The sequence below is a fragment of the Thalassophryne amazonica genome, chromosome 9 (assembly GCF_902500255.1).
Source record: "Thalassophryne amazonica chromosome 9, fThaAma1.1, whole genome shotgun sequence".
NCBI lineage: Eukaryota > Metazoa > Chordata > Actinopteri > Batrachoidiformes > Batrachoididae > Thalassophryne > Thalassophryne amazonica.
The window spans coordinates 10,515,540-10,540,776 of record NC_047111.1 but is presented as its reverse complement, the minus strand read 5'-3'; the positions used below and the strand labels follow the sequence as shown (position 1 = coordinate 10,540,776).

The following is a 25,237-nucleotide window of genomic DNA, read 5'->3' as shown; positions in this document are numbered from 1 at the left end:
GAGAGACAGAGAGAGAGACACAGAGAGAGAGCGAGACAGCGAGACCTTGACCTCCAACTGCCTTTGGGAGACACCCCCGGGGCCAACATACATGTCCTTCTTTTCCACTGTGGCCATATCTCACGAAACTGGGAGGGACGACAGTATTCCTGTCTGCTCTGACTGCAGTCCTGCAACCCGCACAAACAGTGAAGGAAACCGCACAGAGTGAACCAACGAATGGCGTGTGTAGATTTCCAAGGCTTCTCTGAAGTGTTGCAGCAGCCCACTCCAAACCTCGCACAAAAGCCGTTCCATCATTTGCTGAGACCTAATCCCAGCCTCCTGGCACAGCTAAGCAGCACTTTTCCAGCTGTCCTCTGCCCTCAGGTCGGCCAGCCTGGTCAGCCCTGCTGCTGCAAAAGCTTGTTTCAGCTGGGGGGATTCCAACAGGCCACTGCTAATGACGGGGTTATGAAAAAGTGGCTCTTCTCCTGCACATCCATAAGGCTCCTCTCTTGAAAACGACAACACCGAGCTCCAGGCTTTCAATACAGAATGATAAAAAGCTGTTGTTCCCACAAGCTCCACACCAGTCAGGTCTATCAGAAACAAATATCTGTAATAACCAAATCCTCTAACTCTGCGAAGCAGAACAGCCGCCATCTCTGTCCACAGCTGCTGTGGGCCATAGAGCAGCCTCTGCATAGTCTGTAAACAAAGGGCCACCACTCGACTGACAATGTCTATCAGCCACCTTCGTCCACTGGCAAGTGCAAAACAGCCGCCTTTAGCCAGTGAAACCCACCCCAGAAAAAAATCCACCAGCTTCCTTTGTATATTCACCACCACAGAGTCCGGAGGCTGCAAAACAGTGAAACAATGCCACAAACAGGAGGCAGCCAGGGTGTTAACCACCAGAGTCCTTCTCCTATAAGACAGCTGGGGCTGGACCCAAGTCCAACGAGACAATCGGGCACTGACCTTTTCCACAACGCCCTCCCAGTTTTTCATTTGGAATTCGTCACTCCCCAGGAACACACCCAGATACTTAAGCCCCTCTGTGCTCCATTGTAGTCCTGCTGGAAGGATTGGTCTCACCTGATGGTCCCATCGACCGAGGAGGAAGCCCTCACACTTGTCCCAGTTCACCCGTGCAGATGAGGCCCGTTCATACAAAGACAGCTTTTGTCCTAAAGTGTCCAGGTCTTCCTGTGATGATATGCACACTGTGATATCATCTGCATATGCTGATGTCCGAATAGGCTCCGAAATCTGCTCCAACACCAGACCCTTCAGCCCCCTCCTAAGCTGATGTAGAAGTGGTTCAAGAGCCAACACATAAAGCATCCCAGACAGAGGATACCCCTGCCTGATGCCACTTTGCACCTCCATGAGTCGACTCAGGCCCCCCACTATGAGAAGCACCTTAGCCCCCACATAGAGAGCACCAATCCATGATGTAAAAATTCTGGGGAATCCCAATGCCCTCATGGTGTTAAAAAGATACCGATGATTTACTCTGTCAAAAGCTTTCTCTTCATGAATTGATGAGTCCAATGTCCAATTTATTAAATTTTGCTACTCCAGTAATATCCCAAACTAAAAAAATACTGTCCGTGATTGAACGACCAGGTATAGAATAAGTCTGTGTATCATGGATTACTGAATCCAAACAGTTCTTCAACCTATTGGAAAGTACTTTTGCAAGTATTTTGTAGTCTGCACGTAACAAAGAAACTGGCCTCCAGTTCTTTAAATCTGTTAAGTCCCCTTTCTTTGGCAAGAGGGCCAAAACTGCTCTGGAGCAGCTGCCGGGAAGCTGGCCCAGCTGCAACGTTGTAGTGAAGACCCTATGCATATCAGGCCCCAACAAAGACCAAAACTTCTTATAAAAATCTGGTGGAAGTCCATCAATCCCTGGGGCCCGCCCAGCATTAAGCTGCTGCACAACGATGGTCATCTCCTCCAAAGTAATAGGCAAATCCAGGGCGGCTACTTCAGGCTCCTCCAGCTCTGGAAGGCCATCTAGGATCTGTCGCTGACTATCCAGAGAGAAAGAGAGAGAAGGAGAGGGAGACAGAGACACAGAGAGAAAGAGACAGAGAGAATTTCAATTTAATTTTAAAACACAGCTTTATTGACATCAAATGAGTTACATCACTTCCATCGTGCTGGTGTTTTTTGTTTTTTTTTGGACAGGCATCAGAAATGGAGCACCATGCTCCCATTTTGCACAGACGAGAGAACATCCTTTATGCACCATGTGTCTCTGAAGGTGTCCATATTATCAGTAAGAGCATAAAACTGGAAGTCCACTCTGATCTGGGCTGCCAAGAGTCCCTTCAGCATAAACTGAGGGTCCACTGACCCCTGAGCTAAAACACAGTTTTTCCGAGTCTTCCAAATGGCCAACTTGGCAAGTCCACAAAGCAGGTTAATTAAAACATGCAACCTCCTGGATTGTTTGCGATATTTTGGACAAAAAATAAACAAGTCCGTAGTGAACAACAACCCAAACCCACAAAACCACCTCCCAACAACCCAAACAGCACTGACAACCGGTGACACTGTGCAAAAACATGGTGAACAGTTTCCCTAAGTGGACAAAAAGGACAAACCCCATCAACCCCTGGATCCAAGTACACCAGATACCCGTTTGTAGCCAGAAGCCTGTGTACAATCCTCCAATGGAGGTCCCCCGTGCATTTGTTGACTGGGGGTTTGTACAGGCTTCGCCAGCATCCCACAGGAGACAAGGCGGCACCAAAAAACTCTGACCACTTCGATGCCACCAACCCTGCCAAAGAGCATAAGTGTGACACTTTGACACAGGTAAAATAGACAGCTTTCTTGCAGATACCCTCAAACTCTCCCAAAACAGGTGATCTGAAAGACAGGAGAGCCCCCTGCTCCTCTTGCCTACAGCAGGCGAGACAGTCAGAGAGGGGAATACGTACTCACATTCATCATCCCACTGGTCAGACAGAGTTCTCAGCAAACACTCTGTGGGGCCCTGGCAGGGAAGCACAAACCTCCTCCACGACCCTGAGCAGCATGCTGGAGGACTGAACTCCCACCGACTCTGCCAGCCGCCCAACAGGTGTGCACAGTAGATGGCCCAATTTGGTGCACCCCGCCTCCCTCAGGCGGGACCGCAGAGTGGCAGATGACAAACCAGGAGAGCTAACAAAGTCACTGAAGAAAAGAGGCTCCTCAAACAGCCACATCCCTGGTGTGCCTACGTTGTCCCTGCACACAGAGAGGACCTGCCTTGCCTGGAGAACTAACTAGTAAAAAGCTGAGTAGGAGGAACAGATGTTTGTCATACTCAAGATCAGCCTCCCTCCTCAGCAGGACACGTGCTGTATCCTGCCAGCTCAGTCCCGAGGTATACAACAGTCTCTGAGCAGCCTGCAACCTGAAAGTCAACACCCGAGCAGAAAAATGTCCACCAGCCCCTGTCCTCCTTCATGAAGTGGCATGTACAACACAGGAGCTCTGATCCAGTGATGGCCTGACCAGAAAAATTCCACCAGTAACCACTGCAACTGCTCAATAAGGCCCCGTGGTGGAGGGAGGACAGACAGTCTGTGCCACAGCGCCGAAGCGACCAAGTTATTAGTGACCAGAACCCGCCCCCTCTAGGATATCTGGAGCAGCAACCATTGCCATTTGGACAGTCTGGCACACACCTTCTCCACCAAGCCCTCCCAATTCCTCCGACGATAACCATCCATCCCCAGAAACACACCCAGAACTTTCAAACCCTCCACTGCCCACCGTAGACCATCTGCATAAGCAGAGAGCACCAGGGGAGAAGATAGTTGAAAACCTGGCAAAACAAGGCCAGACAGCCTGGCTCTCAGGCGACACAAGAGTGGCTCAATGGCTAAAGAGTACAGCTAACCTGAGATGGGGCAGCCCTGTCTTATAACCCACGTAACGGGGACTGGGCAGTTCACCCTCCCCCATCCTTAACCAAACATGAAGCCCCATTATACAATACCCCAACAAATGAAATAAATCCCTCACCAAAGCCAAACGCCCTCAAAGTGGAAAACAAAAACCTGTGATGAACCCGATCAAATGCCTTCTCCTGATCAAGTGACACAAACCTGCAAAACAGATCCCCAGCATTGCACAGATCAAACAAATCCCTCATCAAAAAAAGGTTGTCCATAATAGTTCTATCTGGCACACAATAATACTGGTCCTTGTGAACAATAAAATCCAGGACATTTTTCAACCTGTTCACCAGTACCTTAGAAAAAAATTTATAATCCTCACAGAGAAATGCAACCGGTCTCCAGTTCTGCAGTAGGGTAAGATCTCCTTTCTTAGGCAGGAGGGACAGAACAGCACGGCGACAAGACGTGGGCAAGCAGCCCACCCCAATGCTCTCCCGCAACATCCCCAGAAGATCAGCACAGAGAAAGCCCCAGAAGTGTTTATAAAAATCTACTGGAAGTCCATCGATCCCCAGAGCTTTCCCAGATGCCATCTGCCGCACTGCCATTGGCAGTTCATCCAGCGTGATGGGGGAGTCCAAGGCCTCTCGCTCCAAGGTCACCAGCTGGGGGAGATCTCTCAGAAGGTCAGCCGCACAGGCCCCGTCACAGTCTACAGCACCATAGAGAGCCCAGTAGAAGTCCCTAGCATGTATCCTTATCTCTGCCGAATCACTCATCACCCGTCCATCTGGAAGGTGAAGACAGGTCACCACCTTCTGATGAGAGGTCTTCTTCTACAGATTGAAGAAGACGGAACTGGGTGCATCTATGTCCCTGATGTTCGCAAAGCGAACACAAAACCCGAACCTGAGTTTTGCCGGCCTCCCACCACTGACTCACTGTCCCAAATGTTTCCTTCCTTCCCCTCCAGAAACCCCAAAAAGATTCAAATAAATTACAAAATGCCCTGTCATGCAAAAGTTTGGTGTTGAATTTCCAGTAAGTGTTGAACCTCTGAGTGTGTGAGTGGAATATTTTTGTGGTGATGAGATGATCTGAAAAACCAACTAGCTGAATGAAACTCCTGCGTAATCTGTTCCGGAATGAGTGTGACATATAAATCTGGTCAAGCCTGGCTGCAGACACCACCCCATCTGAAACCCGAACTCATGTGTACTGTCTATCCTGTGGGTGTGTGACCCTCCATGTGTCCAATAAATCCACTTCAAATAAAAAACCAGCCAGTGAGGAAACCGACTGTAAGTGTGGCTCCTCACCAACCCGATCCAGTGACATATCCACAGTGCAGTTGAAGTCACCTCCCAACAGCAAACAGTCACCAGGATCCTGTTGAACTAAAATGTCCCTCACCCATTTGAATAACCACCCGCTCCAAGCCCTCATTGTGTGCATAAATATTTGTAAACACCATGGTCAACCCCTCGACCTGAGCCCTGACCAACAGAACCAGACCCTGAACAATCTCAGTGGTGGATAAAACAGTGACATCAAGTCGAGGCAAAAACAAAACCGCCACTCCAGCACTGATGTTGGAGCCATGACTCTGATAAAAAGGTCCTCTCCACCACCAAGCCCAGTCCACTTCATTATCCATGTCAGAGTGAGTCTCCTGCAGGAACAACACATGCAACCCCTTTTGCTCAAAAAGCTCAGAGACCAAAGCCCTCCTCCGGCCATCCCTGCCACCATTCATGTTCAAAGAGCCCACCTTCAGATATTGCATGTGGACTGAGTGGAGAGAGAATAGAGAGTAAGTCAGACAGAGAAGATAGAACACCCAGTGAGACACATTCATACGCTATCTGGTGGATTTACGACTCCTGCGACCTCACCACCGCTTGGACAGAGATTCCTTCCCCAAAGCAGTGATGTGTTTCCTGAGTCTGTACCACTTCTTCTCATCCAGCAGGTCCAAGCCAACTTTAACAGATTTCACAAATTTCGGGAAAATAATCGGCAACGTTCACTGATTTACCAAATGAATCATCCAGGAAACTGTTGATGTCCTGCAGCATGTACAGATCACTGCTGTGAGAGAAGGAACCAGTGGTGGACATGCTGGAGTCCAAATCATAATCCATGTTGTCATCATTAATGCTTTGACTCAGTGGGGGTTTGGGGTCCGCTGGGCCCGGTGTCTCCCCGTCAACCCGTTCACCCTGTCCAACTGTGACCGAGGACTCACCCGCTACAGAAACATCAGCGCCGATCACAGAAGGAGAGACAGAAACAACAACCGGACCGACCACAGAACCGTCAGTCACCACAGCATCAGTCAACCCAGAATGTTCAGTTGTCAGCTGATCAGCAGTTACACTGACAGCTTCAGTCTCAGAGACACCCTGCTGTGGAGAAACGACCTCCTCCTGCATGCTGGGCCCCTTCCCCAGGACCAGACACAGACACCGGGTCCCAGAGGCCGAAAGCTCCGGAACTGGACACGGGGCCGCTGACACCGACGCCCCAGAAACATCGCGTTTGTGCGGAAATGTGAGATGTTTGTGACCAGCGTTACCACATTCAAAACACTTCATGCTTCCTGAACTGGCATAAACCATGCAAAAAGAGTCCTCATGTTTGATTCTGAAGGACACGTCCAGAGTCTGGGTCGGACAGTTCAGGAACATGAACACCTGATGACAGAAGGACTGAACGTGGCGAAGTTTCTCACTCTTACAGCCCAGTCTGATCATCTTAAAACCGCTGGCAAACTTCCCAAACCTCTGCAGCTCCCGACTGAGAGCCTCGTTTGAAACAAATGGAGGAACCCCAGAAATAATGATTTTAGTGTACGGAGCGTAGAGAGGAGAAGCCTGCAGGTAAGAATCATTCAGATAAACCCCACTTTCAACAAGCTGAGCAGAGAAACGCTCCTCCGACAGAAAAAACACCACGGCTCTGTTCATCCTGGACGCAAACATTAAGTTCTCATGTCCGACCTGCTGCCCACAGCCAGGAGGACATCCTCCACAGACACAGCCGGGTCAGGGAGCACCCTCACCCCGTGATGGAGTGAGAGGGCCGGCGGCGGCCCAGACGCCAAAACCCACCGCAAAAATCACACAAAACCACATGCAAACCAGACAAAACAATAAAAAAACAACCAACAAACAAACCGAAAATTAACAAAAACACCGAAAAGGAAGAAAAAACGCCTCACCTGAACTGCGCCACACTCTCACCTGTGACCCTCACTCGCACCCAAACTCCCAGCATGCATCAGACAGACAGAGAGAGAGACAGAGAGAGGGGGAGAGACAGAGAGAGAGACAGAGACACAGCGAGAGAGAGAGAGAGAGAGAGAGAGGAGGAAAATGTGTGAGCAGCAGATGCTACTCCAGTGCTGGCTCCAGAGATTTTTTTCTGCAGGTGCTATGGGTTCATGTGTCACAACGGCTCTCTGCTACACCTCTGCCACATTTGCGGGTGTGCGTACACATAGTCACATTCTGATCTGTGACAGTCACTAATGACATACAGAATGACCAAAATCACACACACAAACCTACTATTCAGTACAAATATTCACAGAGCTCCACATGCAGTCTACAGCCTCAGGAGAAAAATGCTAAAGGCAGGCAGAGAGAAAATCTTTCACCTACCACTGATGTCTTCATAACAACACAGTACGCCTGTTGTTGTGGTTAAGAGCAAAAGCATCAATGATTTGGTTCCTGTCCAGAGGCCGTGTCCTTTGAAGGATAATTGCCAGAGTTACACCGGGTCACTGATTTGTCTGTGCCTACTGCTGTTTCTCAGGTAGTTCTTTAGGCCACACAGACTTCACTTCTATTCAGTTCCACTCGTGGATATTTGGGCAGCAAAAACTGAACCATTTCAGCAACTTGAAACTACACTCACTGCAGTACAACATCATCATTGATGCTGAAAAACTTGCCCATGCCTTTGTCTCCTCTAGGCTTGACTTCTGTAACTCCCTGCTCTTTAGGATCTCTGGGAAAAACCTTCAAAGGCTCCAGTACATTCAAAACAGTGCAGCTACAATTCTGATGAGAGTATGTAAACAGGAGCACATTACACCTATACTCTATAAGCTTCACTGGCTCCCCATCACCTACAGAATCCATTTTAAGATTGCTCTCATCAATCAATCAATCAATCAATCAATCAACTTTTTTCTTGTATAGCGCCAAATCACAACAAACAGTTGCCCCAAGGCGCTCCACATTGCAAGGCAAGGCCATACAATAATTATGAAACACAGTCTACGTCTAAAGCAACATAACCAAGGGATGGTCCAGGGTCACCCGATCCAGCCCTAACTATAAGCCTTAGCGAAAAGGAAAGTTTTAAGCCTAATCTTAAAAGTAGAGAGGGTATCTGTCTCCCTGATCTGAATTGGGAGCTGGTTCCACAGGAGAGGAGCCTGAAAGCTGAAGGCTCTGCCTCCCATTCTACTCTTACAAACCCTAGGAACTACAAGTAAGCCCGCAGTCTGAGAGCGAAGCGCTCTAATGGGGTAATATGGTACTACGAGGTCCCTAAGATAAGATGGGACCTGATTATTCAAAACCTTATAAGTAAGAAGAAGAATTTTAAATTCTATTCTAGCATTAACAGGAAGCCAATGAAGGGAGGCCAACACGGGTGAGATATGCTCTCTCCTGCTAGTCCCTGTCAGTACTCTAGCTGCAGCATTCTGAACCAACTGAAGGCTTTTTAGGGAACTTTTAGGACAACCTGATAATAATGAATTACAATAGTCCAGCCTAGAGGAAATAAATGCATGAATTAGTTTTTCAGCATCACTCTGAGACAAGACCTTTCTGATTTTAGAGATATTGTGTAAATGCAAAAAGGCAGTCCTACATATTTGTTTAATATGCGCTTTGAATGACATATCCTGATCAAAAATAACTCCAAGATTTCTCACAGTATTACTAGAGATCAGGGAAATGCCATCCAGAGTAACGATCTGGTTAGACACCATGCTTCTAAGATTTGTGGGGCCAAGTACAATAACTTCAGTTTTATCTGAGTTTAAAAGCAGGAAATTAGAGGTCATCCATGTCTTTATGTCTGTAAGACAATCCTGCAGTTTAGCTAATTGGTGCGTATCCTCTGGCTTCATGGATAGATAAAGCTGGGTATCATCTGCGTAACAATGAAAATTTAAGCAATACCGTCTAATAATACTGCCCAAGGGAAGCATGTATAAAGTGAATAAAATTGGTCCTAGCACAGAACCTTGTGGAACTCCATAATTAACTTTAGTCTGTGAAGAAGATTCCCCATTTACATGAACAAACTGTAATCTATTAGACAAATATGATTCAAACCACCGCAGCGCAATGCCTTTAATACCTATGACATGCTCTAATCTCTGTAATAAAATTTTATGGTCAACAGTATCAAAAGCAGCACTGAGGTCCAACAGAACAAGCACAGAGATAAGTCCACTGTCCGAAGCCATAAGAAGATCATTTGTAACCTTCACTAATGCTGTTTCTGTACTATGATGAATTCTAAAACCTGACTGAAACTCTTCAAATAGACCATTCCTCTGCAGGTGATCAGTTAGCTGTTTTACAACTACCCTCTCAAGAATCTTTGAGAGAAAAGGAAGGTTGGAGATTGGCCTATAATTAGCTAAGATAGCTGGGTCAAGTGATGGCTTTTTAAGTAATGGTTTAATTACTGCCACCTTAAAGGCCTGTGGTACATAACCAACTAACAAAGATAGATTGATCATATTTAAGATTGAAGCATTAAATAATGGTAGGACTTCCTTGAGCAGCCTGGCAGGAATGGGGTCTAATTGGTCATCACTCACCAATGCATCCATGGCAATGCCCCCGCTCACCTCAAAGACCTCCTCACTCCCCACACACCCTCCCGTTTCCCCTGTACATACAACACTAATCTTCTCCATCTCCCTCGCACCAAACTTCACACCGTGGGAGACAGGGCCTTCTGTTCAGCTGTGCCTCATATTTGGAACTCCATCCCTGACCACCAGAGGGCTCCACAAACTGTGGAAGCTTTTAAAAAAGCCTCTTGACATACCTGTTTAGACAGGCCATCACAGCTCTCGATAATTGGAATCTGTTGCATCTTAGTCTTTTTATTCTATTTTATTATTTTATTTTGGTTTTATTATATACTGGTGACTCTTTTTATTTTAAGATTTTCTGTTTTTATTCTCTTATTTATCCTTAGTTTTATTTTTTCCAGTAGCACTTTGAGATTTTTATTCATGAAAGGTGCCTTATTGTTATTATTATTATTATTATTATTATCACAACATTGTTGAACGTCACATTACACTCATTTTGTGTAAAACAATCAGTTTTGTTGATAAATGTTTATTTTCTTTTATGAGTGGAATATTTATCTAATCACATAAATCTGAAAATGCCAGAAGTGTCTTACTGTGGAAAACTGAAAGCATGATGTTATCGCTCCCTGCCTCTGTAACATGTTGTTAACAGTGTCATTTTACAGTGTAATTTAGCTTTTTTTTTTCTTGGTGGTGGGACAAGGTGCTGGCGTCCTCCAGCTCAGTCTAAGAAACTCACTCAGAGCAGACAAACACTGAGGGGCTTCTTTAAAAACTCAAATTAATTAACGCATTTCCAGACGTCATCTTCCAAAACAAGGGTGTCATGTGGGGAACAGTTTTCATCTGTAATGTTGAATTCTGGCAACAGGTCAGATTAAAAGACTTTATTTAATCTGTGAGCCGGCTTCTAAAGTGTTAGCTTTCGTTGCTACATTAGCCCCACATCTTCTTCTCCATTTTTTGTGGAAGTGTTACAGCGCCACATACAGGCCTCGCATGTGTACTACAGCATTTTCACGCAGTTTCACTGGATCTGTGACAACGGAGATATTTGTTGAATGGAACACTTTTTGAAAATGACAAAGAAAAAGACTGTATAGCAGAAGAACAGTGGAGACAAGGCCTTAAAAACATGGGATGAAATGAAATTAAAATAATAAATGAGGAATTATTTTCTTGGGGGTGCTATGACAAATCAAGGGCGACTTTATTTCAGACTCAGGTCTATAAATAACACAAAACAAGTTCAATACAAAAATATACAGTGTAAAAAACAATAAATAAATAAATAAAATCAGATCATCTGCAGACATTTCAGCCAGTGCCCCCTCAGGCAGGAGGTGCAGTGAGAGCAGCTCAGGATGGATTTACAAGGACCAAGATAATACTATTCATAAATTTAAACATTATTTAATCTTGCTGCATACTTTAAGAACATTGCCAGTCAGTTTAAAAGCAGGAAAACTGAGCTTTTTGTCCTGCGTGGTTCTACATATTAAAACAGCACTCTTACTAGTGTTGTACTTAATGTCATGCATTAGACCAAACTCAGTGCAGATATTTAAGAGTTGCTGTAGTCCAGCACTAATTGGGTTAATGATCACCAGATCAGCTGCATACATAAGGTGGTTCACCAGCAATCCACCAATCACACACCCTGTGTTACAAACTCTCAACTGCATCGACAGATTGTTCACATAGAAATTAAATAAACTTGCTGACAGGATTCCTCGCTGCCTAACACTGTTACCAACTCCACAGGGGGCTGATACACGGCCTCCCCATTTAATCTGCATCTTCTGGTGAGCATACCAGCGAACCAGAACCCGCACAATATAACTGGACACGCCCCTTTGTGCCAGCTTCTTGAAGAGCTTCCTGTGATTCACCCTATCAAATGCTTTAGAAGCATCAATAAAACACATAAGCACAGATGAGTTTTTGGCCCTGTACAGGTTCACTGTTTCTTTAAGTGCATATACACACACACATCTGTCCCGTGCTTTGGTTTAAAACCAAACTGGTTGTCACAGGAAAAGAGATACACACTGACTCTATCAAACAGGATCATTTCCACAACTTTTGACAGAATGCTGGCAAGTGCTAAAGGCCTATAATTATCCATGGAACTGACTGGGACAAGCAGGATGGACAGTAAAGAATCCGGCAGTATCCCATGAATCATAAAGCCAGTGAGGCTGAGAGCTCGGAGAGGAGCTCACCTCAAACTGGCATTTTTAAGATGTTCAGCTGAAATAAGATCCAAGCCACATGCTTTATTATCTGGCAATGACTTTACTACTTCCAAAATTATTTTTTTCGTTTTCTTTTTATTGTTGTTTATGCACCAATGACACCAGATCAAATTACTTGTATGTGAGAGCTTACTTGGCAATAAATTTGATTCTGATTTGACAATCAAATCAGTCCAGATTTAGCTCTTGTACAAACAAGACAATTAGGGGTTTTATTGTTTTTTTTAAATAAGTATGCAATCCCACTCAGAAATGCAAAAAAACCCCAAACAAATAAACAACAAAAAAACATCAACAACAACAAAAAAACCCTAAACTGTCAACATGACAGAAAAAACTCTGCCTGTCTGACTGGATTAAAGGTACTGTGTGTCGATTCTGAAGAAGAGAGCAAATGTTATGTCCATGAAATATTAATGTGTTTTTAAACTTTTCAATGTCATTTATTTTATTAACTTAGAAAAATACAAAAAAAGAACTTTGATATTACAACATAAGTGTCATTTTTTCTCTATTATTCTTGCTTTCAGTGCATCTAAACCAGTCAAAATGACTCGCAACACGCTGCCTTGGGTGATAATTACCAACAGCACCGCTATACTAAACATTTCTGGGGAGAACCTTGATATATATACATACGTATATATACATACATACATACGTATACACATACATACACATATACCTGGGAAGATCATACAACTTGCGCTGCGAAACACCCTCCTCATCAGCCGCCAACCGGGGATGATTGCACAGTTTTGGTGGCTACTGGCGGTACTGCCATCCCCGGCGCCACCAGCAGCATGAAGCCACCGGAGGGTGTTTGTAGAGTTCATCAGCTGCGAAATTGGAGGGATATGATTTTCCAGTCCAGATGGTGGGAGTAGGGAAATTATTTGGTGACAGTTCGAGATTTAGACCATATCCAGCTTGAGGCTCGTTCAGCGGCTATCTGTAGGCGTTTAGTTGTGGCTAGCATTTTTCGGTTGATGAGGCCTAGTTGAGAAAGGAGGGACATTGTGGATCATCCTATGAAGCCACAGCAGCCAATTTCAATTGGTAGGACGCGACACACCCAGCCTCTATCTTCACAGTCCGCCCGCAGTAATTCGTAGCAGGCTTTTTTCCATTCGTACGCGTCCTCCATGTTCTCCTCCCATGGGACGGTAAGTTCTACAAGGTGCACTCGCCGGCTTGTATCCAACCACATTACGAGGTTGGGTCACTTGTTGGTGTTAGCGATGTGGATTGGAAATTTCAGTGCTACACTGAGGTCAGCAGAGACTTTCCAGTCATGTGCACTGCTGAGGAGTTTCGAGCGCATTGCTTTTCGCAATTGCTGTGACAGGCATATGCCCTCCTTGCAGAAGGCGATGTAGAGTTTAGGATCTTTGATCGGTTCCCTGTTGATGGTGTCACATTGGGTCCTGATAATATCTGCCACTTCCTCCAGAACCTGGTTGTGGCGCCAGGTGTACAACTGCAAAGATTGGGTGGTGGCTGACAGCACATCCCGTAGTGTACCGCGTTCCTTAAGGCAGGTGGCGCAAGTGTCAGAGTCAATGTATCCCGAAAGTTTCAGGTTTGTTGCTGTTGGTAGCAGGTTGTAGACTGAATGGAGCAGAAAAGAGATCGCCAGGGGTTCCATGTCCATCAATGTCGACCATGTGAGCTTTCTGGGTTCTACGTTGTCCCAGGTGGTCCAGGTACATTGCTTGGCTTGAATGATTGCGATGGCGATGCGCTTCTCCTCTTTGAAGGATCGTATCTGTTCGATTTTCATTTCGCGTCGGCCTCTAGGTCCTTGGTCGGAAAGCCATCTGTGTGATATCTTGCCCAAACCTGCCCATCCTAATTGTGTGGCTCTGATGATCTCCTTGGTGTGGAGGGTAGCTTCGGCTTCCTCAACTATGGACTTGGCAGACCATTTGGAGCCGGTCCAGACATCTGGCTGGACTTCTCGGATCACTTGATAATTGGCAAAGCTTCTGGGGAAAACCTGGTCTTGTTAGGAGAGACGGCATCCATCCCACTTTGGATGGAGCAGCTCTCATTTCTAGAAATCTGGCCAATTTTCTTAAATCCTCCAAACCGTGACTATCCAGGGTTGGGACCAGGAAGCAGAGTTGTAGTCTTACACACCTCTCTGCAGCTTCTCTCCCCCTGCCATCCCCTCATTACCCCATCCCCGTAGAGACGGTGCCTGCTCCCAGACTACCAATAACCAGCAAAAATCTATTTAAGCATAAAAATTCAAAAAGAAAAAATAATATAGCACCTTCAACTGCACCACAGACTAAAACAGTTAAATGTGGTCTATTAAACATTAGGTCTCTCTCTTCTAAGTCCCTGTTGGTAAATGATATAATAATTGATCAACATATTGATTTATTCTGCCTTACAGAAACCTGGTTACAGCAGGATGAATATGTTAGTTTAAATGAGTCAACACCCCCGAGTCACACTAACTGTCAGAATGCTCGTAGCACGGGCCGGGGCGGAGGATTAGCAGCAATCTTCCATTCCAGCTTATTAATTAATCAAAAACCCAGACAGAGCTTTAATTCATTTGAAAGCTTGACTCTTAGTCTTGTCCATCCAAATTGGAAGTCCCAAAAACCAGTTTTATTTGTTATTATCTATCGTCCACCTGGTCGTTACTGTGAGTTTCTCTGTGAATTTTCAGACCTTTTTTCTGACTTAGTGCTTAGCTCAGATAAGATAATTATAGTGGGCGATTTTAACATCCACACAGATGCTGAGAATGACAGCCTCAACACTGCATTTAATCTATTATTAGACTCTATTGGCTTTGCTCAAAAAGTAAATGAGTCCACCCACCACTTTAATCATATCTTAGATCTTGTTCTGACTTATGGTATGGAAATAGAAGACTTAACAGTATTCCCTGAAAACTCCCTTCTGTCTGATCATTTCTTAATAACATTTACATTTACTCGGATGGACTACCCAGCAGTGGGGAATAAATTTCATTACACTAGAAGTCTTTCAGAAAGCGCTGTAACTAGGTTTAAGGATATGATTCCTTCTTTATGTTCTCTAATGCCATATACCAACACAGTGCAGAGTAGCTACCTAAACTCTGTAAGTGAGATAGAGTATCTCGTCAATAGTTTTACATCCTCATTGAAGACAACTTTGGATGCTGTAGCTCCTCTAAAAAAGAGAGCTTTAAATCAGAAGTGCCTGACTCCGTGGTATAACTCACAAACTCGTAGCTTAAAGCAGATAACCCGTAAGTTGGAGAGGAAATGGCGTCTCACTAATTTAGAAGATCTTCACTTAGCCTGGAAAAAGAGTCTGTTGCTCTATAAAAAAAGCCCTCCGTAAAGCTAGGACATCTTTCTACTCATCACTAATTGAAGAAAATAAGAACAACCCCAGGTTTCTTTTCAGCACTGTAGCCAGGCTGACAAAGAGTCAGAGCTCTATTGAGCTGAGTATTCCATTAACTTTAACTAGTAATGACTTCATGACTTTCTTTGCTAACAAAATTTTAACTATTAGAGAAAAAATTACTCATAACCATCCCAAAGACGTATCGTTATCTTTGGCTGCTTTCAGTGATGCCGGTATTTGGTTAGACTCTTTCTCTCCGATTGTTCTGTCTGAGTTATTTTCATTAGTTACTTCATCCAAACCATCAACATGTTTATTAGACCCCATTCCTACCAGGCTGCTCAAGGAAGCCCTACCATTATTTAATGCTTCGATCTTAAATATGATCAATCTATCTTTGTTAGTTGGCTATGTACCACAGGCTTTTAAGGTGGCAGTAATTAAAACATTACTTAAAAAGCCATCACTTGACCCAGCTATCTTAGCTAATTACAGGCCAATCTCCAACCTTCCTTTTCTCTCAAAAATTCTTGAAAGGGTAGTTGTAAAACAGCTAACTGATCATCTGCAGAGGAATGGTCTATTTGAAGAGTTTCAGTCAGGTTTTAGAATTCATCATAGTATAGAAACAGCATTAGTGAAGGTTACAAATGATCTTCTTATGGCCTCGGACAGTGGACTCATCTCTGTGCTTGTTCTGTTAGACCTCAGTGCTGCTTTTGATACTGTTGACCATAAAATTTTATTACAGAGATTAGAGCATGCCATAGGTATTAAAGGCACTGCGCTGCGGTGGTTTGAATCATATTTGTCTAATAGATTACAATTTGTTCATGTAAATGGGGAATCTTCTTCACAGACTAAAGTTAATTATGGAGTTCCACAAGGTTCTGTGCTAGGACCAATTTTATTCACTTTATACATGCTTCCCTTAGGCAGTATTATTAGACGGTATTGCTTAAATTTTCATTGTTACGCAGATGATACCCAGCTTTATCTATCCATGAAGCCAGAGGACACACACCAATTAGCTAAACTGCAGGATTGTCTTACAGACATAAAGACATGGATGACCTCTAATTTCCTGCTTTTAAACTCAGATAAAACTGAAGTTATTGTACTTGGCCCCACAAATCTTAGAAACATGGTTGTCTAACCAGGTCCTTACTCTAGATGGCATTACCCTGACCTCTAGTAATACTGTGAGAAATCTTGGAGTCATTTTTGATCAGGATATGTCATTCAAAGCGCATATTAAACAAATATGTAGGACTGCTTTTTTGCATTTACGCAATATCTCTAAAATCAGAAAGGTCTTGTCTCAGAGTGATGCTGAAAAACTAATTCATGCATTTATTTCCTCTAGGCTGGACTATTGTAATTCATTATTATCAGGTTGTCCTAAAAGTTCGCTAAAAAGCCTTCAGTTAATTCAAAATGCTGCAGCTAGAGTACTGACGGGGACTAGAAGGAGAGAGCATATCTCACCCATATTGGCCTCTCTTCATTGGCTTCCTGTTAATTCTAGAATAGAATTTAAAATTCTTCTTCTTACTTATAAGGTTTTGAATAATCAGGTCCCATCTTATCTTAGGGACCTCGTAGTACCATATCACCCCAATAGAGCGCTTCGCTCTCAGACTGCAGGCTTACTTGTAGTTCCTAGGGTTTGTAAGAGTAGAATGGGAGGCAGAGCCTTCAGCTTTCAGGCTCCTCTCCTGTGGAACCAGCTCCCAATTCAGATCAGGGAGACAGACACCCTCTCTACTTTTAAGATTAGGCTTAAAACTTTCCTTTTTGCTAAAGCTTATAGTTAGGGTTGGATCAGGTGACCCTGAACCATCCCTTAGTTATGCTGCTATAGACGTAGACTGCTGGGGGGTTCCCATGATGCACTGTTTCTTTCTCTTTTTGCTCTGTATGCACCACTCTGCATTTAATCATTAGTGATCGATCTCTGCTCCCCTCCACAGCATGTCTTTTTCCTGGTTCTCTCCCTCAGCCCCAACCAGTCCCAGCAGAAGACTGCCCCTCCCTGAGCCTGGTTCTGCTGGAGGTTTCTTCCTATTAAAAGGGAGTTTTTCCTTCCCACTGTAGCCAAGTGCTTGCTCACAGGGGGTCGTTTTGACCGTTGGGGTTTTACATAATTATTGTATGGCCTTGCCTTACAATATAAAGCGCCTTGGGGCAACTGTTTGTTGTGATTTGGCGCTATATAAAAAAATTGATTGATTGATTGATTGATTGACTTGATCAGATGAGTCCCTCAGCATCATATGTAGCCAGGCTTTACCCGCTTTAAACTCTTTGACGAGAGATGAGATTTGTAGTTGGAGTTTGCCGGTGGAGCTGTACAGGCCAACTGTGGAGAAGCAGGCTGGTACTCCCAACCATTTTCGTAGATGCTTGCTGATGCATTGCTGAATGGTCTCAACCCTTGACAGAGAGATCTCGTAGACCTGTAGTGGCCAGAGTAGACGTGGGAGTAGGCCATGCTCGAAGCACCACACCTTGAGTTTTCCTGGGAGGTCGCTTCTGTCAATTGCTCCAAGTCCTTCCTTGGCTTTTTTGTGTACTTCAGTGCCTCTGTGGCGGTCTGTGAGTGGGATGGTATATAGACGTCCCAGGCTTTTGACTGGTTCTTCTTTGACTGTTGGGATCCTATCGCCTCCGATGTGGAAGCGGATTGTCTTGACACGGCCATTGACTACGGAGAGGCTACGGCTCTTCTTTGGTTTGGCTTTCATTCTTGCCCAAGAGAAGAGATCGTCGAGACGTTGGAGCAATTTCTTTGTGCCAGCTACTGTTTGGATGATTGTGGTAATGTCATCCATGTACGCCTTCATTGGAGGGAACACCAGGCATTTCTCTACTTCTTCTCCTTGCGACTCGTCCCTCGAGCCCCAGAGAAGAAGCTCCATTGTCATTACGAAAAGGAGTGCCAAGATAACACACCCCATCATAATGTCAATCTCAAGCGCTTGCCACTCAGTAGTGTAACTCTTGGTAGAGAAACGCATGAAGGCGGAGCCGAAGTACTTCATTAGGATGGTCTTGTCCTTGTTTTGGACATGGAAGGATCCAGGGACTTGAGGATAAGCTCATGTGGTACAGAACCATAGGCATTGGCCAGGTCGACCCATACCACGTGTAAGTCTTTCTTCTTTTGCTTGGCAGTCTGTATCGAGTTCCAGATCATCTGGGTGTGCTCTAAGCATCCAGGGAAGCCGGGAACTCCTGCCTTTTGTACAAATGTGTCTATAAAGCCGTTTCTGATGAGGAAATCAGTAGTCTGACATGCTAGGACACTGAAGAATATTTTCCCTTTGATGTTTAGCAGGGAGATTGGTCTGAAACTGCCAATGCCGACTGAGTTCTCCTCTTTAGGTATCCAGATGCCATCAGCCAGGCACTAATCCTGTGGTACGAGGTTCTCTTTCCAGGCTCTTTGAAGCAGGACGGTCAAGATTTCCAACACCAGAGGACATTTCTTGTAGAGCTTGTAGGAGATCCCATTCATCCCGGGGGCACTTTTGGCACGAGCCTTCTGTACAAATTCTCTGATTTCCCTGGACCAGAAACAGGATGTGTCGAAAGGGACCCCTGGCTCAGTTGGTCGCAGGATGCCCTCCATATTGGGAAGTGGTGTATCTCTCAGTGGATCTGAGTACACCTTTCCTAGGTGGGTCTCTAGCTCCTGCTGGGATACATTTAGGATTCCACTTTTTGCCTCTGTGAAGAGTTTCTTGGCAAAGGCATAGGGGTTTTTGTAGAAGGTTTCTCTCATCTTTCTTTTTCTTTTGTGCCATTTCAGCTGGTTTTCAGCTCGTGAGAGGACAAGAATCTGCTTCTTGATGTCATCAAGCAGACTTTCAATGCCTGCGCGTTCGTGCTCTGGTGCTTCTTTGAGTTGGCATTTTAAGTCTCTCTGATGGCTCCGTAGGTGGCCTTTTCTAAGCTGGCGTCTGTTGGGTCTTTTCTCAATTTCGCTGTTTCCCCTGGTTACCACCTCGCTGAACTTCTCAAGGCATACCTCGTGTACAATTTTGCAGAATGAGCTCAGCTGTTTGGCCGTCGGGCCTTTTAAATGACAGAGGAGTGTCGCTGACAGAGCTTGGTCAAGTTCGGACCAAGTTGCTTGTTGGTTGCCTTTGGGCCAAGGAATTCTAGGTTTGCTTCAGATGGCTCCTGGGTGCTGACGTTTGCTGGCGATGGGTTCCTGAGCACTGTGGTTTGAGTCCTGGCCCTGGATCCCATTATTCGTCTTACTGGCTCCTGGAAGGGGCTTGGGTTGCCTGTATACGTCGCACCATCTGGACTGGTGGACGTGGAGTCCACGCAGAGTGTTGAATTCCTTGCCGCAGCAGCAAGTTATAGCCTGAGGTAAATTCGGGTCATTAACGATTGGTTCAGCCTGTTGGGTGATATATTCTCCCTCCCCGCTACAGTCACCCTGAGGGCATGGCTCATTGCTTGTACTAGAAGTCGGATGATACGAGCATGGGAGACTAACCCATGCTCAAGATGATTGTCGTCTTTCCGGACTGTCATTCCTTAGAGTTGGAAGTACTCTCCTGTCTTTCCAGGATGTCACCTTACTTTCCAGGGAGTCTTAGTGTTCGAGAAGATCATGCAACTTGCGCTGCGAAACACCCTCCTCATCAGCTGCCAACCGGGGATGATTGCACACTTTCGGTGGCTAATGGCGGTACTGCCATCCCCAGCGCCACCAGCAGCATGAAGCCACCGGAGGGTGTTTGTAGAGTTCATCAGCTGTGAAATTGCAGGGATATGACTTTCCAGTCCAGGTGGTGGGAGTAGGGAAATTATTTGGTGACAGTTCGAGATTTAGATCATATCCAGCTTGAGGCTCGTTCAGTGGCCATCTGTAGGCGTTTAGTTGCGGCTCGCATTTTTTGGTTGACGAGGCCTAGTTGAGAAAGGAGGGACATTGTTGGTTGTCCTATGAAGCCGCGGCAGCCAATTTCAATTGGTAGGACACGACATACCCAGCCTCTATCTTCACAGTCCGCCCGCAGTGATTCGTAGCGGGCTTTACATACTAATACAGATGCATAACAACAAATACAAAAGGAACAACGCACAGACCATTGAGATTAATCAATGAACGGAATTTTCTCATCACAACAAAATAAATAATAGTGCACAATCCAAAGGAAATAATACCAAATCAATAAACTTACCTGCCCATACTGTAACGAGAGATTATGTTAGTTTTATAAAGTCTTTTAAAGCTGACTAGAGTAGGGCGTAATTTAATATGTTCAGGACAGATGTCCCTTACCAAAAACCAAACCATTGTATTCCTCATTTTGAGTTTATTCAAGGTCACATTAGAAAACAGGCCTGGCACCCTCACAGACAGTGTCCATCTTGTGAAAAGCCCCTAAAATGAGTCATACAACACCTTTTATACCTTGTGGGTGTATTTCCACATTTTGTGCGTCTTTAGGTCTGCTGGTGACTGCAGCCGTCCTGCTGCTGTTCACCGTTGTCTTCTGTATCCTGAGGAGGAGTAACCAAACTTCAGCAGCTTCACAATTGGAGAACAACATCTACATGGAGATGCACAGTTGCCATGACAACCCAAGGATGGCTCAGAAGACTGAAAGAGATTTGGAGCCTATTTATGGTACCAGTGCACACAGACACACCAACGCTAGTGGATGACAACAGATGCTAATGTGGATTTCTCTTGCTAGTTCCCTGTCATCCTGTTGTCACCATGGAAGTGGAAAACATGCAGCAGATGTCAGCGGGCCATCATGACATCATGTGTGGCAGCTTGTCAGAAGACACCTTGTATCAGACTGGTTGTTAGCGGTGTTAGCCGCGTCTGCAGTGGTGAGCGTTAGCTGCCGCCATTGTAGCATTTGGACATTTTTCCGTATAACTTTAATTATTAGCGACCAGGAGTTCTAACCTCATTTCTGCACTAATGTCACAGCAACAAGATGTCCTCAGTTCAAGCGTTTAGGATCGGCTCATTAGGTGACGTCATCCAGATCAAATGTGCCGAGAAAGTTGTTGAAGTCGGTGAGAAGGACAGAAGTTGCAGAAAGTGTCTTCTGCATGTGGTAGGAATGTTCTGGGCATAATGTTCCATCAGTTTCATGACATATAACCATAGTTTTATTTTGTTTTATTTTATTTAACCTTTATTTAACCAGGAAAGTCCCGCTGAAATTAAAAACAAGAGCTGGACATCAGCCATTTTCTGGCAGATTTCACTTTTAACAAGGAAAGCCGCTCGGAGGCTTCGCGCGTCACGACCGATTCGCTGATGAAGCAAGACAAAGGAACACCTCCGTTTCGGAGTGCCAGAGGACAAGTTGGGACAAGCCCAGCTCTCCACAATTTCTCTTATACTCACTCGACTGGTAAGCACTGAAAGCCGAGATAGGCATGTCCCAACTTGTCCTTTAACACTCCGAAATGGAGGTGTTCCTTTGTCTCGCTTCATCAGCAAATTGGTCCTGACACGCGCGGCTTTCCATGACAAAATCTCTTGTTAAAAGTGAAATCTGCCAGAAAATGGCTGATGTCCAGCTCTTGTGATAACCAGAGAAATTGCACACGACGGTCCCGGCTCCACACAGCCATCCGTTTAGAAATGCTGTGGTGGTTTCTGCCTCTCGATGGTGGCTCGGAGCGCGGCGTGCCGTGTGCCATTGTGGGCCGTCCTTAAAGCTGTAATAACACTCCTTATTCTGTGTGAAGCCTGTAAAATTTTCACTGAAAGCGAGATAAAATTTTTGAATGGTTTCCAGCTGCCTGTCTCTAACAGTTTCTGAAAAAATTCTGATGGAAAAAAAGCCCAAATCATTCCGCCATTTCCTCGCAATGAAACAACGACGAGAGGGGTGGACCAGTGCTCACTCAAAGCCTGCCCACAGGCGAATGACGCAACCGACAAGCGTGGAAAAACTCACGCATGCGCACGAAGGTTCAAGCTTGGCTGACATAAAAACATATGAATCAAATCCATATATATATATATATATATATATATATATATATATATATATATATATATATATATTAGGGTGGCCCCCCAAAAAAGTTTCAGCTACTACCCAAGGCACCCCCTATTTTTTTTTTCGTTTTATGAAGTGTACTACCTTGAAAAAATTTTTGCTTCCTAGGGCAATGGGACGACGATGCTCAATCACCCCCTAATTTGCCTATTTGCAGCATATAAACGGTTTCTGTATGAGTAACACAATATCGATTGTATTCACTGTGTTATTTATATTATATTTTATGAATTAAATGTTTAAGAATGCTTAAAAATGTGTTAATTGTATTGGTTTGTTTCATTCTCTTAAATAATCTTTAGCTATGCCATTTAACACAGTTGCACTTCGAGTATCAGGAAACAACAGTTTGCTTGATGATTCCATCATTGCCAGCTTTGATTTCTTTTCAGACCTTCTGAAATGGCAAACGCCAGAAAAAAGTCACATTTGTATGGCAGCACCCTGACATCGGGGTGAATGTGCGGCATAAATAAATAATAATAAAGCGCTTTGAGCTTTTGATGCAGATGGAAAAGTGCTATATAAATGCAGTACATTTACCATTTATATTTACCATTTATTTCATTGTTTTACAAGAAATGAATCCTTTAACAAGACTGAAACAGCTGCCTACTATTAGACATGTACTACAAAGATTTCACAAACTTCTCCAACAGTGTAAATCAGTCAGAAATGCAAGTCATGAAACTGTGGATGAACTGTTTGTAGTATGGGATAAGGCTGCTATTCCAACAGTGCAGTAGAAAAACTTGAAGGTGCACAATACATGGCTCCTGTTGAGGAAGAACAAAGCAAAAAACACAACCCCAGCAGCTCAGAGAAACAAACTTCAGACAGCAGCTAGTCTTGCTGTTTGATATTGCGCATATGGATGCAATAGCCAAAATCAAGATCACTGAAGACCAAGAATTCCTCGCTGATCAACGTGGAGAAAGAAAAATATTCATGGCTACTGAAGACAAAGAAACAAGAAACAAGAAAGGGCAGATGAAAGACGCAAAAAGGAGGAGCAAAGGAAACGTAAACCCTATGAAACTTTTGCATCACTAGGTGAAAGTAACTGCCAGACAGAAAATATGGATACAAATACCGAGAGTTCTGAAACCTCAGATGATGAATACCAACCATATACAGTTAAAATGAAGCCAACAAAAGCAGATGGACAAAAGAACAGGAGAACAACACACCAGCTGCTCGATGTGACTGTGACAAGTGCTCTGGATCATAAAGTTTGGTTGATGCTAAGATTCTTTGAATTCTATTGTTAAATATTGATGTAGTTGATATTGTTATTTGGTTATTATTCAAAAATGATAACACTGTACTTAGTAATATGAAGGGTGTAAGAAAGTATGTTAAATTTAATTTTAGCAAAAGCAGTACTGGAGTTACCAAAATTGGAGCAACTTTAACTTTTGACCCCTGTACAAACTGAAATTGACCTTTCTCAGTGTTCTTGCTGTTTTTACCCCATAACTCCAGACCATTCATTCACAGATAGTCCAAACTATACCTTTTTGGAATCTTTATGATTAGACAAATAATATGGAATACACTTCAATATGATTGGAGCATTTTAAAATTTTGACCCCTGTGTAATACTTCAATTGACCCCTTCTTGGCCGCCTATTGAAAGTTCACGTGGGTACCTGGCATTTTTAAAAGAGTAATGTCTAAGGAGTATGTGTGCCAAATTTGGTGCTTGCATCACCATTTGAAGCATTTTTTTCAGTTATCCGCTGCACTACAAGAAATTCCTGCTCAGCAGGAAAGTCTAAAAATGCTGGAAAATGAAAGGGATCTTGAGGCAATAGAGGCAGAATACAATGTGTATCCTGAAGAGGAATCAAAAGTAAATGCTGAAGAAAACATAGTGAAATAATAAAAGTAATTTCAAGTCACTTCAAGTCCAATACAAAATGTTAACACATCCATATTTTTCTGGACCTACCAGCTGAGATCGTAAGACAACGTCAACTTTTGGAAGAATCTAGAAAAAGACTGAAAGCAGTTGGCGCCCACACGGGCTTTATCCACCCTGCTCGGTGATTGTTACACAGGGCACCGTTACGTCCAGGGTCGACACTCCGGAGGATGCAATGCGATTCACGGACACTGTAACATCTTGTGTTGAAGCCCCATGAAAATAGAATGGTGAACTTTCTCATGATTTAAGTGCAAACAGACAAGTTATCCCTAAAAGTTACTGTGACTTTAAGTACTATTCTGTGCATACTTATGTTTACATTTTTTTTGTTAAGCTCACTATATTATTTGCACTATCCAGATCCCATCATTGAGAATGATCTTCTGTTCCTGGGATCAGATTAGTAGGTAATGAGGTGTTTTGGCTGTTAATCTGAAGAGGAGCAGAATGTTAGTTTATGTCTAAGCATTGTTTGACACCCCCCCCCCATAGTATGATAGGCTTGGTTCTTGGTTTTTTTCCTACTTTGTTTGGGAAAGTGGGAGAGTCGAGGGATAGGAGATAGTAGGTACACATTCAGTACAGGTGTTTTCTTTTGTTTTTTTTGTTGGTCTGTGTGAGGAGTTTGCTCCCACAAGCCTTTCTCAGGCCATTTGCCAAAATATTTATAAGTCAAACAAGCTATATTTGGAACGGCATTCTCTGTTATACTGTAACATGCCTCATGATCACAAAAAAGCCAATAAATATCCTTTAAAAAAAAAAAAAAAAACTTTTAAACAACTGAAAAAACAAACAAAAACAAAACAAAAAAGCAGCAGTGATCCAATCGGCTGCTAGTCTGAGAAGCCAACTGTCAAGACCGTCCACACCCGGGG

At 44.1% G+C, this 25,237-nt stretch overlaps 1 protein-coding gene across 2 annotated transcripts in view; it reads left to right on the top strand.

Annotated features, from left to right (window-relative positions):
- The window catches only part of LOC117516727, a 71,584-nt gene extending 49,962 nt beyond the window's left edge, over window positions 1-21,622 (top strand). The window contains exons 3-5 of one of the 2 annotated variants that reach the window (XM_034177558.1): window positions 20,845-21,024; window positions 21,095-21,236; window positions 21,340-21,621. In XM_034177558.1, coding sequence (XP_034033449.1) covers window positions 20,845-21,024; window positions 21,095-21,213 — 299 coding nt within the window. In that variant the 3' untranslated portion in view covers window positions 21,214-21,236; window positions 21,340-21,621. Of the gene's footprint in view, window positions 1-20,844; window positions 21,025-21,094 lie in introns of both variants that reach the window. The other variant, XM_034177557.1, reaches the window with a different exon arrangement.
- The last annotated feature ends 3,615 nt before the right edge of the window (window positions 21,623-25,237 follow it).